We start from the raw sequence: 14621 nt of genomic DNA on the forward strand, positions 1-14621 counted from the left end.
GTACAACACAGAAACAGGTCATTCAGCCCAGTGTTGTACTGAACCAACTAAAATAGTAATCAAATGGTTAATAAATCTCTTCTGCCTACACAAAGGTGATATCCCTCAATTTTCCTCAACTTCATGTTCCTATCTAAACATCTCTTAAAAGTCTCTAATGTTCCTGCCTCTACCCCCACCCCAACACTCTAAAACTTGCCCCTCATCTTCTTTGAAATTATTCCCGCTCATCTTAAATGCATGCCATCTGGTGTTATGACATTACAACTTTTGGAAAAAATATTGTCTCTCTCCTTTATCCATGACTCTGCCACTCCAGAAAAGACAACTCCAATTTGTCCAATCTCGAGTTATAGCACATGCCCTCTAATCCAGAAAGCATCCTGATAAACCGCATCTACATCTTCTCCAAATTCTTAACATCCTTCCTATAATGGGACGACCAGAAATGCATTCAATACTTCAGATGTCTTAACCACTGTAAAAACCTGTGTAACACTTTCAGGGAGCTATAAACTTGGACCCAAAGATCCCTCTGCTCATAAACACTGAAAAGGACCTTGCCCTTAAAAGTGTTAACATCTCTTTGCATTTGACCAAGGTGCAAAACTTCACATTTGGCTAGGTTAAACTCTATTTACCATTTCTCTGCCCACATCTGCAAGTGTATAGCCTGTCTTCTATACTACCCACAATCTTTATATCATCTACAAACCTACTAAACCCACCCATCTACATTTTCATCCAGGCCATTAATATACATCACAAACAGAAGAGGTCCTGGAATAGATCCCTGCAGAACATTACTAGTCACAGACCTCCAGATGGTATAAGTCCTATCAACCACCACTATGCTTTCTATGGGCAAGATAATTCTGAATCTAAATGGCAAATTCAGGGTGGATCCCATACATCCTAATCTTCTGGATGAACCTCCCATGAGGGACCTTGTCATATGCCTTACCAAAATCCATGTAGAGAACATCCACAGGTCTACCTTCATCAATCATCCTCATAACCTTGTCAAAAAAACTCAAGTTAGTAAGAAATGACTTGCCCCACACAAAGCCATGCTGGTTCTCCCTACTAAGGCAATGGTTTTCCAAGTGCTCCTAAATCCTATCCTGAAAGATTCTTTCCAGTAACTTCTGACATGAGATCTATAGTTTCCAGGATTATCCCTTGGTCCCTTTTTGAAAAATGGAACATTAGCTGCTTGCCAGATTTTGGGAGCCTCGTCTTCGCTGGAGAGTTTACGAGAGTTTAAATGCCATCTATAAATTTTCTGGCAATACAACCACTGTAGGCAGAGATTCACAACAACAACCTTGCACTCAACGTCAGTAAGAACAAAGGACTGATTGTTGACTTCAGAAGGAGTAAGAGGAAGGAACATACATCAATCATCAGAGGAATCAGAAGTAGAAAGAGTGAGCAATTTTAAAATCCTGGGTGTCAGTATCTCTGAGGATCTAAAATGAGCCCAACATATCAATGCAACTATAAAGAAGGCATGACAGTGGCTATTTTTCATTAGGAGTTTGAGAAGATTTGGTGTGCCTGCAAAACCACAAACATTTCAGCAGATGTACTGTGGAGAGCATTCTAACCTGGCTGCATCACTATTTGGTATGGGGAGAGGGGGGCTACTGCACAGCAGTACACAGCAGTGTACACTGGATGAATTTTTCCATCAATAACTATCAGGAACTAACGCGGTTAGTCTTTTTATGCGTTCTTAACTATTTCCTTGATATTTCGGCTAATTGGAGAAGCCCCTTAACTGGGCCAAATTGTACTGGACCAATCTGTCCCAGCTAACCAGAATCCACTGTAACTCAAAATAACCAGCTACAATAAATGCTGAAAATTCTGTCAGGATACGTCAAAACCATCAAGCAATTGACAGAGAATCACTAATTTGACATTTCCTTCAATTTATATTTTGCTATTGTGAGAAAAGTTTTAAAAAATTTGAGTTCTTCACATTAAATTTATTTCCACAGCTGTTCCTAACAATTTAAGAGTTTTGGTTTCACTTTTTCAGAATCTTCAGTTTGTTCAAATTTTAAATCACTATTATGCCTTATAAATGACACTTAGAAGTTTTGAACAGCATGCAAAGTCTTAACTAGTGCAGAACAATTTGCCCCAAATGTCTTTTATATCTGTGGAAGTCCTATTCCTCAGAATAAATGTATAAAATTCCACTGATTAAAAAAATGTTAATCAGATTTTGTGTTCTACATTAATGTGTGCATTCCAGTGATCATTTTGGTTGACATCAAGCTTTTTTTTAAAAAAAGACACAATTGTTGTCACGATCCTTTAGTCATACTGGGTGCTTGGACAGATTAATGACCATACTGTAGCACCCTGATAAAAGCCAACTGATAGTGGCTGCCATTGGCAAAACAACAATGTGTGCCTTGGAGCCAATGAATTTGTGCAGGTTTCTTTGAGGTCATATAGACAACACAAGACTCAATATTTATCTCATGGGTGGACTCAGGTATTAAAACTGCAGTACAAGTAGTCACTTTCAAAGAACATTGGAGTATGTGAAGGCCATTCAATCCTTGATCCTGATTCAGTATTCAATAAGACCGCAGTTGATCTTCATCACTATACTAAACTTCTTAACCACATAACCCTCAATGTCCTCAGTTTACAAAGATCAAATTATTTTTGATTTTTTTTTAAGTTGGCAAAGCCTCAACACATTTTTATGGGAGGAGTTCTTTTTGGTTCCAAATCAAAATGGTATAAAAAGAACAATTTGTCAAAAAATCCTAAGTGCAAGCACAATTGGTAATTCTTTTTCATAATAACAATGGCAGAAAATCAGGAGCCATGAGCTCTTGTTGCTACTGCAGAAGAAATCATATTGTAATTTGAAGTAACTGCACGGGCGGTGTTAAATGTAGAAATAAGGGAGCTGCTGCCAGGCAACACAAATTGCATTTCTTATTTTTATAACATCAGATACTTGAGTAATTCAGCTGTTATTTGTCTTCTATTGGTACGATGACGAAGGATGTATTGGAAGTTTTATATAATGTAACTGTAATGAATAATACAAGTTGCTACAACATGGTTAACACCACAGATTAAGCCTAAGTAATTGAAGTTCATCGTATCATCATCACTGAGGCCTGGCATGATCGTTCTGCCCGAAAGCTAAACGCAGCTGGTCATGGTAGAACTGACAATGCCTTGGGAAGACCGGACTAAGGAGGCATTTGAGCATAAGGACAAATACCAGGAGCTGGTAGAGCAGTACCAGAGACGGGTGAATGTCACATTGTGAGGCTATACAGGTGGGGTGTGGAGGTCTTGCTGGCAGCTCACTTTACAGAACCTACTCTCTCCTTGAAATAACTGGCTATAAAGAGCCATCAGAACCATCACAGAGGCTGCTGAGCACATCTCCAGTTGGCTATGGATCAAGAGGTGTGACCTGTGGACCAATGCTCTGGTACACAACTGTGGCTGGGTCACCTGCGCAAAGGTATCTGATGTTGAAAGACCTGAAGCACTGATGTGCTGTATCCCAGCATTATAGTATAAAAAAGTGTTGATTTCAATTCTTGTTTCAACAGTGCAAATGCAAATCAAACAGTAAAAGATTTAAAAATACAAAGTTCCCTTTGATCATATTTTCCTCATAATTACCTAGCAGTTTTATAGAATATCCTCCTGCCACAAAATTACGGCTATTTAATTCCTTGTTATAATCCTGAACAATTGTATCCATCTATTTCTCTCCCACCCAACACCACACACAAAGAAACACATAATTGTAGCACATAAGTAATTAAATCTGATACATATTAATGCACTGAGCCCCATTTACCTTTGGTCATGTATTACAAAGAAACCGATCAGCAATATGAGACATTCACAAACAGGCATTGCAATGTAAAATTCAAAAGCCAAGTTTGATTAAAAAAGGGAAATGTTGCTGTTTGTTTTTTTCTTTATTTTACTTTAATTTCCTCTATTACATGATCCTTTTTATTTTAAAAAAAATTATCCAAATTTATACAAAACATTTAAAAACAGTTCAAAGTTTTTGACAAGGTGTCAAAAGAGTGATTCATTCAATAAATAGGGCCTCTAGTTCTACCATCCAAGCCTAATCTCAACTAGTGTCTTCCACTTCATAGGACAATTACAGCAATGAACATTTGAAATATCAATTCCTACGATATCACGTAAAGTTCAGAAAAAGAAATCTGAAACAGAAAGATCAAATGATAACTATATTTGTAAATAACCTACCACTGCTTCAATGAAAAATAGTGTACTCAGAAAAGCAACAAAAAACGTATTGAACATCGTGTTAGTAAGACAGAAACTATATATTATGAACACCTTTTAATAAGATATGCAATAGTTTTTCAAAATTTGCTTAGATCAGACAACAGGGATTACTGTGCCACATAGTCCCCAATCTCAAGATTCTTATTTATAGTATAAAGTCCATACGCCAACTTTTAGAGCTCCTACGAAGTTTTTAGTTAGGGTACATGCAAGCAGGCTTTTTCCAATGAAGTTGAGTGAGAGGGTGAAATGTTTAAGGGGACACGATGGGAAACTTCTTCACTCAGAGGGTGGTGAATGTGGTGATGTGGGTTCAATTTCAACATTTTAGAGAAATCTGGGCACGTACATCGATGGAAGGAGTATGGAGGGATATGCACTGGGTTCAGGTCATGGGACCAAGCAGAATAATAGTTCAGCATGGATTAGGTGGGGCAAAGAGCCTGTTTCTGTGCTGTAGTGTGCAACGACTGTATGCAGCCAATATGTTTGTTGATCCAGGGCTCTGCATTGATTTAGACTCAAAATTTTAGAGTATTAAAGAAAACAAAAACCAATTTGACACTCCTAAACCAAAATTTGATACTTAACTATTTTATTAGCCTAGCAACAAACCCTTTCAGAGTATTTTAATGTATTTTAGGATCCCAAAATATCAATAAGGGTGTGCTGCCTGAAACAATTTGTTATTCTTTTATTTCATATACTCAAATGTAGTTAAGTTCTTTTCATTGATATATTAAGGTCTTACACAGGTCACGGGAGTTTGACAAAAGCAGTGAATACTAAGATCTTCTCACAATAACAGCCACAAACCCACAGTCAAAGGATGAATCAAAGAATGTATATTTAAAGGCAGGTCACAAAAATTAGGTTACGTGTCACATTCTACTGAATTTTTGGGAGAGAATGCAATATGTAGGTCCAAAGCCGCCAGGCTTTAAAATACATCCTAGATAACCTTCATAAAGTGTTCGTTAGAACCTAATTTTTAAATATAAAGTAAATTGCATTTTATAAGGAATAAAATGAGAAAAATTAGTTTCATTTAAAGCAAATACCCAAGATAAATCTCAGAAGTGAAAATAAAGATTTACCAAGAATTTGTTAGAATGAATGGGGATGATTGTGAGAAGGAATTATGAAATCTGACATTTCAAGTAATTTGAACAAATTTAAATGTAACTGAACATAATTTGCTGTATGAAGAATAGAAACAGACCCTTCAGCCCACCACAATTATGCTGACCAATAAAGAACCATCCACATTAATCCAATTTACCAGCACTGGTTCTGCAGTACTGACAATTCAATTCAAAGGGAGCAGCAAGAGTTTCTTCTCTCAGGTAATTAACAATGTTTGGACTTCCCTGCACAGGACAAGTGTGGTGGCTGAATCCTGGAATATATTGAAAGCTGAAAAAGATAGTTTTTTGTTTTAAATCACTATGGGAATTAAGAATTAGGGTGATAGGGCAAGAAACAGCCATGATCATATTGAATGGCAGAGCAGCTTAAGGCTAAATGGCCTGTTCCTAGTTATTCCTAGTTCTTAGTCAGATGCTAAATGCATTTCATTGGCTTTGTATTTGTACTCGGCACAATGACAATAAAGTTGAATCTAATTTTTTTATTATGGGTTTGATAGTCATCCACTAACTTATGGTAAAGCCATCAGCCACCAAACATCCAGAATCTGAAATTTTGTTTCTAAATCCTTGTAAAAATTCAGTTATTTGACCGCTCTTCTTCAATGGTTACATGGTCTGTCAACCATATCCCAACCATAAATTTTCGATCAACAAAAGATCAGTATTTTTTTTCTGGAAGGGTGAACACTAGTTGATTTTGGAAAACTCATCCACCCAATCCAAAGTTATTATCAGTACCCAAGCACACCAAAGTATTGCCTAAATAAAGAGCACCATGCAAGTTCTGAAAGCAAGGGTGAAGCACTTGGAACCATGCTCATCTTGAAGTACAGAATAAATAGCCCAACTTGTTTCCTCCTGAGATATTCCTGACCTAATCACAAAGTTCCTTTTTTGATTCATGATATCAAGAAACTGCTGAAAACATTGCATATTACCAAGACTGCGGACACAACATTCTGACTATAGCAGTAAAGACCTCCATGTCAGAACCAGTCACATTTTGTTACAACAGTTACAAAATTGAGTTACCCTACATTTGGAAAACTGCCAAAATATACCTCATGCACGAAATGCAGGAAACATTATCTGGGTTACTTTACCACAAAGCTAACCCTGGGTCAGAGAAGCAATGAAAAGCATTCTCTCAGTGCTGTCAAATTGCACTTGCTCTACAACAATCTGCTTACTGATGCGCAGAGTGGGTTTTGTCAAGACGAAAATTATAGAATTGATGTTCAAGTTCTGCAGATTTGTGGAAATCCACAGTAATACACATAAAATACTGGAGAAATTCAGCAGGTCAGGCAAACAGGAATTTCTGGTGGCCAACGATTTTAGTTCCAATCCCAATTCACATTCCAACATGTCAATCCATAGCCTCCTCTGCTGCCACAATGAGGCCATTCTCAGTTTGGAGAAGCAACACTCATTCTACCTAGGTAGCCTCTAACTTGATGGCATGGACATCAATTACTTTTAACTTCTAGTAATTTCTCCCTCTCCTCCTCTTTTTCCATTCCCCATTCTGGCTGTCTTCTTACTTTTCTCATGTGCCTACCAAATCCAGATGCCCCTCCTGCTTCTCTTTCTCCCATGGTCCAATCTCCTCTCTAAACAGTTTCTTTCTTCAGCCCTTTACCTTTTCCACCCATCTCCCAGATTCTCACTTCATTCAACCCCTCCTGCATTCACCTGGCTTCACCTATCACTTATCCTAGGAGCTTGTACTCCTTCCACTTCTCCCACCTTTTTATAGATAGATAGGTAGACAGACATACTTTATTGATCCCAAGGGAAATTGGGTTTCATTACAGTTGCACCAACCAAGAATAGAGTATAAGCAAGAATAGATTATAGCAATATAAAACCATAAATAATTAAATTATTATTATTATTCTAGCTTCTTCCCCTTTCCTTTACAGTTCTGATGAAGAATCATGGCCTGAAATGTCAACTCTTTAATCCGTTTCCTATATGCTATCTGACCCGCTGAGTTCAGCCAGCATTGAGTGTGTTAAATTTAACTAGGTAACATCGCAATTGAAAACAGTAGTTAGTCATTTATTATCTATGTGTTGAAATATAAAACGTCAGTAGAAGGACATTCTCCTGGAAACACTCTCCTTGAGGCTTGCTGTGTGAATAAAGACTTTTACATTTCCCAGTTATAACTCAGGTTTAGTCAGTCACAATACCACATTTTGGGTTTGGAACTGACATAAAGAACAAAGTCTAGAGATTTCAAATTAGTTGTCAGGGATAAATACAGCTAGAACATAGGACTGCATACAGAATGCAGTGATGAGCAAAGCAGAAAACACCAGGGAAAAGTTGCACCCTAACAGTAATACCTTGCACTAGTGTGGAGGAAGAACAAGATCTGGGACATTGATATTGAAAACATGGGGCCATATCTTATTGATTCCCTTTGAAATTACCAACGTTCACCCTATCAAAATAAAATCCCAAGCCACATGTGATGAGAATCAAGCCTTACTAAGACTGTCAGCATGAAACTATCAACCTTAACATGAAGAAATGGAACATTATTTTTTTTTTAAATGACAGCCAAGAAAATATATTCAAAGACTTTTAAATTACACAGTTAAAATATGCTGGTGGACAGCAAGCAATAAGGAAGGTAAATAGTCAATTAGTTTTCATTGCAAAGGAACTGCAGATTAAGGAAAAACAGCTTCAATTATACTTGGCTCTAGAATACCTCTACCTGGAGTACTATGTGCAATTTTGCTCTTTGCCAAAGATATACTTGTCTTGAGAGAATCTGAGAGGCCAGATTGAGGATAGGTTATGCAGAATGAATCTATATTTATTGCCATTTAAGAGAACAAAAGGAAACCCGAATGAAACATAAACATGTAAATGAGCTTTTTAAAATAAGCTGTTTTTGCTGGCTGCAATGTCATGAATTAGTGGACAGTCTTGGGAACAAACAATCAGGAAATACATTTTCAGTAAGTGCACATCTTTGGAAGGCTGAGATAGCACGGTTACTAGGTATATTCAAAATCAAGATCTGTTCATTTCTGACAGTAAATAAATCAAGGAATTTGGGACTGGAAAAAGAAATTAATGTTAAAAAGCTGGTATGATCTTACTGAATGGAAAAGTAAACTCAAGATGGGATAATTTATCATACTTTCTTGTAACACAGGAAGCTAATCAGCCTGGAGTCTACGCCAGCTCTCAAAACAATCCCATTAAATCTCATTTCCCTCTTACTTTCCTGCAACCTATTCTCTCCAACATGTGCATTGACAGCTCCCACCACCCACCTACAGTAGAGTAATTTACAGTAGCCAATTAACCTACATATAAAATGTGGGAGGAGAAAGGAACTGCTAGACAAAACTGTTTTAGTCACCAAGAGAATACTGTATGCTACTCAGAATCAAACCTGGCTTCTGCAGCAGCTGCACCATTGCACCACTTGTCCTATTTCTTATATCTCCGTATCAAAATAGGGATTCTGGATTGTATACACTGAGTACAAAATCAATAACGGAAATTATTTTTCCAACACATTTAATGGACCAGAAAAATGCAGCATGCAGTGTACAAAACCACGGCAGAAAGCTAGAGCTTTAGAAATTACATAATGGACAATCACTAGACGTGTATCAAGAATAACAGCCAACTGGCTTTGCTGGTTGAACTCATAGAAACATAGAAAACCTAGAGAACAATACAGGTCCTTCAGCCCACAATGCTGTACCAAACATGTACTTACTTTAGAAATTATCTAGGGTTACCCATAGCCCTCCATTTTTCTAAGCTCCATGTACTGATCCAAGAGTCTCTTAAAAGACCCTATTGTATTCGCCTCTACCACCATCGCCGGCAGCCTATTCCACACACCCACCACTCTCTGTGTAAAGACTTCTCCTCTGTACCTACTTCCAAGCACCTTAAAACTATGCCCTCGTGTGGTAGCCATAACTCATGTTTTTCAATTACAAATACTATACTCAAGCAAAAATACTAAAGTCAAGAACAAACTGGGCTAACTCCAGTACACTACCAATAAAATGGTAAACTTATCAGATTATTATTTTACACTGCATATTATTAAAAAAAGATGAAAAAGCCAAGTTTTCTGATACATGCCCTTTCTGGTGTTTTGACCCACATTTAACAACCATCATCAAAGCTTGCATATTGGTATCCATTTAATTGTTTAAAACATGAAAAATCTTTTTGTAATATTAAAAAAAATAAAACCAAAGTAGCTGAAAAAAACAAAGTAACCAAAAAAAATTTTGGGAAAGTCGACCATGAAAGACAAAAGTCACAAGGACATTTTAAAACGACCGTATTTTATTATTAGAATAGGAGGTTAAAATTGGATCAAATAGATGTCTTGTAGATGGTGAAAGGTTTTGAGGACACAGCTGCAGTATATTAATGTAGAAATATTACTATATAACTTATTGAATGCTCCGCAGAAAATGGCCATTGATGCAAACATTAGCGTTTAAAATAAAAAAGACAATTACATTAGAAAAGAAATTAAGAACTGGGACTGTCAGGTAGATGGCCCAAATTATAATACTAACAGGCAAATCAGCTACCTTTGGAGGATTGTTTTATATACTCTTTATTACTGATGGATCATTAAGGCAAATACTAATAGAATTGATTCACATTTACTTTTCGGTTAGACATAAAACCAATACTTGCATAGTTATAACAGAGCTGGAAGAATAATGCTACATTTTGCAACAATGATGAAAAAGTGGTATGGATTCAGAGGACTAAGTCACCAAGTGCCCTTCCATAGGAAGAGAACAAAACAGGCAAACAATGAAAGTCGTCACTTAACTATCTTTATAAAATCACTTCCCATGCACGAAACCACATTTCAACCAAAAACTCCCAAGCACAAGGTATGAAAACTTATCAACTTCATTTGCAGTGACTCAGAATGGTCAAAAGAAGAAAGACAGGAAAGAAATCAAATAGTTCATTAAGTATATCTTTCAGTAACAATGTACCAATAATTTATAACAGTTATTCAAAAGATCAATTCTGGAACAAGTCATGAAATCAAAGAATGAATGTGGGAGCAAAATTGTCTAGTAAATAGCACTTTCAAAACAAATTATTCCAATTACTGAAACTATCAAATAAGTATGAAATGCAGTATCCATCAGCACGTGTCAACTGTAACAATAGTTAGCATGTTACAAAGCTATTTTTAGATAAAGCTTAAAAATGGCACTTAGGTCAGGAGAGGTTTTACAAAGCTTTTTAAGACACTTAAATTAAGACTGTCAATTATGTTTTTCATAAATCAGAATGTAATTCTCATTCTTAAAACCAACATTTATCAAGCATTAAAACACTGCAAAAAGTGAATTTCACTATTTTTCACAAATCAATGCTTTCTATGGCATTTGAAAAGCTTTTACGACGCAACAAATTTAAACTAAGTATTAGTCTACAAAGACCTTCCAAATAGTGATATCTTCATTTTACAGTCACATGTATGAAAATGAAAAAAAATAGCATCGGCTTTTTCAAAGGAGTCAGCAACTTTTAGCGTCAGTAAACAGGTACAATGGGTATCAGTCTGAATAATGTAACCTTTTCCCGTGTAATAAAAATCTCTCTAGATCTGTTCATTTGTGATAAAACCTACAGCAATACAAATAACTCAGCCCTATATAAACGGGTTCGCACTGCACCAGTATTCTTTCTCCCATTTATTACACAGATTTCAATGCTTTTTCACTGCCGTACCTTTTTAGCATGTCGTTGTTAACAATAGCGAGCAGTGGGTGTCAATGGGGGAACATGTTGGCAAAAGTCTGAAATCCTCATTAAACATATAGTACCAATTTATCTTGAAGACTATGCCCATCCTGAAACAACCAAGTGCTGTGTGATCAACTCAGTCCATATTTTCGGCAGGTAATGGACACAGTGGGGAGAATTAACTCCTCCTGTGCCAATGAGTAATAAGGAGAAAAACAAAGATTACAGTTGTATTTTAACGATTTGCATTCCAGGTCCGGTGCATACGAAATCATACTCTCACCTCTGTCAACATGCATGCAAACTAGGTCATTCTTATCGATCAATATGGTCATCTTTCATATTTCTTCCAATAGTTTGAGCAACGCGTCAACAGTATGAGTGCGTGTGGCTGAAAGGTTGTGTCAAGATCAGTCATTCATTAATTACCTCGTTCAATATATGACTTCTACTTAGAATCACAACTTTTAACCAAAGCTATTAAAATCCTCGTGTTTCTGTTCCTCTCAATTTCATACCTGTGGTCCCTTATTAATACAGTCCTGTGTAAAATGAATTAAAACTACACAGACGATGGCTTGCAAATGTAATAACCTCTTTGTTCAGCCCAAAAACAAAAGTGGAGCAGGAGGAATCCCCCTACCCTTTAGGCCCAGCCTCTTGCGCCAGCCCCAGTACCTGTGTCGGTGCCGATGCTCCTCCCCGCCTCCATGCACCATAACTCCGCCGCCGCCTTGTGGTCCGGCGCTGCCGTCCCGTCCCGCCGACCTGTCCTGTTCAATGTGCGGGATAAGCACGTCCTCCAGCCCCAGGTCGAAGCGCCTGTGCTTGGAGGAGTCGGGAAGGAAGAAGATGGCCCCGAAGCACAGGGTGATGAAGGCGCTGAGGATGAGCAGAAGGATGAATTTCTCCGATAGCCGCAGGGTGGCTCTGTGATGCGGGTAAAAAGACACAGATGAACCGGGACTCAGAGCCGCCAACCGGCGACTCGATAGCGGCAACAGCGCCGGGCTCGACATCCCGCTCCAACCGCCGGGGTACAGGAGGCCTGATGTCAGCCGAGGAAAGCAGGCTCTCTCGGTAGTTTACATCCGCCGAATGCACAGCTCAGGGACGCCGGTACCACCTCAATACCGCCGCCGGGCGACCAACACTGAGCCGTCGGCCCAATACCCGCCGACCGACCGCGCTCATGGAGGTAGCTCAGGTAGACTTGCACTGCGCCTGCGCCGCTCGGCGCAGCAGCAGTAAGGGGCGGGGCCTGCGATCCTGGCCCACCTCCCTCTCCGTCGGCAACCAACCCGTTACGGGCCACTGCGCAAGCGCACCACTTTATCATCCAGGTTCGGTGCGCTTGGCTTTGTTGGAAACTCTCCCACAGTGAAGTGCTTGTTCCTTGGGATCACATTCAAACGTGCGAGCTTTCGTTGCGGATCAGGTTGTACATTGCCAGTTGTGGCACAACAGAAATTCCCCGTCGTCAAGGATGACATAACAAACATATCTGAATGCTAAATGACAAAGAAATGCTGTAAAATATAAGTTGAACTGGTACTGCTGAAAACCAGAACCTGAAGCAGAAAACACCAGTAAACACTTGCAGGAGACACGTCATGGCTGAAGAGATTACTGCGATGTGGTCCTCCCCGTAGCTTTATCACGAATGTTCCTTGTCTCTATAGATAATGACCGACCTGCTGAGAATTTCCGAGAAACCAAAGAAGCCAATTCTTACGTCCTTTAAAAATTCCTTTAAACAACATGCATCCCTTGGGCTCCATCTTTCCCGTAACATGTTAGTGTATACGTTTTGCGTGTATGATGCTTGTTTTGGATTGATGAGTAATAAAAAAAAGAATGCATTTTGTGGGCTGGTAACCATAAATGACGTGGTATGTAATGGGTGCATTGTATACAGTAACTAGAAGTTCATGCATTTCTAACTAGCGCCAGAGATGTTCAATGAAGAAAATATGGTTGCGTGTATGATTGACGTATGAAATTTGAATTTGCCACATAGGACTGATGGACAAGAGATAGAAGCGACTGCAGATGCTGAAATCAAGCCACGCACACGTTTTGTTGCTGGTCTCTCCACTCACACAGAACATACACGAGCTCTATTCTGATTCTAGTCTTCTCTTCCTGTATTTCTCTGTCACCAAGTCATACAGCATGGAAGAAGACCCTCTTGCCCATCTGATCCATACCTACTACGATGACCCATGTCCTATTTGCTAGCGCTTGGCCCAGAACTTTTCCAGTCCAAATGCCTTACAAAAGTCTTTATTATACCCGCCTGAACCACTTCCTCTTTTAGCTGATAACACATAGATGCCATTCTTTGTGCAAAAAAAAATGTTGCCCCTAAGTCGCTCTTAAACCTTTCCCATATCACCTTAAACCCATTAGTACTGTTCAAAAGAGTGTCTCCAACTCAGGGCATAGGTTGGTAACTTATATCCATTACACATCCACTGACACCACAAGTATGTTGATTATACGTCCTCCTACCTGCCTTTCAGTGGGGATTTCATTCCTCTAAGTACTCCATGTCCAATGGGACTATAACCTGTATAAAAGTTGCCAGTGAGCACAGCGGGCCAGGCAGCATCTCTAGGTAAATGTCGACTGTACCTCTTCCTAGAGATGCTGCCTGGTCTGCTGCGTTCCCAGCAACTTTTACGTGTGTCGCTTGAAATTCCAGCACCTGCAGATTTCCTTGTGTTTGGACTATAACCTGTGTCCTGGTTTGGTCTTCCATCATCATCATCAACCACTTCTCATGGGTCTTTCCCATCAAACGACAAGAAATTTATCATTTTACCTCTTACCTTCATATCATCCCAGATTAAGCAGTAATTCACTTGCACTTCTTCCAATCCTGTGACCTGCAGTCAGTGCTCACATTGTGATCTCTTGAATGGCAAAACAAAACACAGATTGGGTGAACTCTTCACAAAGCGCCTCTATTCAACTTGCAGGAATGACTTAGATCATCTAGTCACCTTTAATTCTACATCCCATTTCCTCTTCGGAGCAATAAACTATCTGCTGGATGAACTCAGATTGAGCAGTAATTGGGGGAAGAACAAGAATCGCTAATGAAGGATCTGCATCAAGATTTCAACCCAAAATGTTGACTGTACCTTCCCTCCCACAGATGCTGCTCGACCCTGAGTTTCTCCTGCAGGTTCTGGCATCTGCAGAATTCTGACTCTCCACTCCCTCTCTTATTTATCTGTCTTAGGCCTCCTACCCTGTTCCACTTTGGAAGAGTTTCATCTTCTGCCTGGGCATGTTGCAGCCTGTAGGACTTGCATCCAACATCAGATGACTCACTCCATCGGTTTGAATCAGAAA

At 38.9% G+C, this 14621-nt stretch overlaps 1 protein-coding gene across 7 annotated transcripts in view; it reads right to left on the minus strand.

The window, feature by feature from the left end:
- man1a2 (mannosidase, alpha, class 1A, member 2) overlaps positions 1 to 12778 on the minus strand; it is a 143131-nt gene extending 130353 nt beyond the window's left edge. For 5 of the 7 annotated variants that reach the window (XR_011886309.1, XR_011886306.1, XR_011886308.1 and 2 more), the window contains exon 1: positions 11937 to 12777. Coding sequence is in view for 2 of the 7 variants with exons in the window: in XM_072260361.1 (XP_072116462.1) it covers positions 11937 to 12277 (341 nt within the window). In the remaining 5 variants the exon portion in view is untranslated. Of the gene's footprint in view, positions 1 to 11936 lie in introns of all 7 variants that reach the window. The other 2 variants (XM_072260363.1, XM_072260364.1) reach the window with 2 other exon arrangements.
- Between the last annotated feature and the right edge of the window lie 1843 nt (positions 12779 to 14621).

This window comes from Mobula birostris, chromosome 6, assembly GCF_030028105.1.
Source record: "Mobula birostris isolate sMobBir1 chromosome 6, sMobBir1.hap1, whole genome shotgun sequence".
NCBI lineage: Eukaryota > Metazoa > Chordata > Chondrichthyes > Myliobatiformes > Myliobatidae > Mobula > Mobula birostris.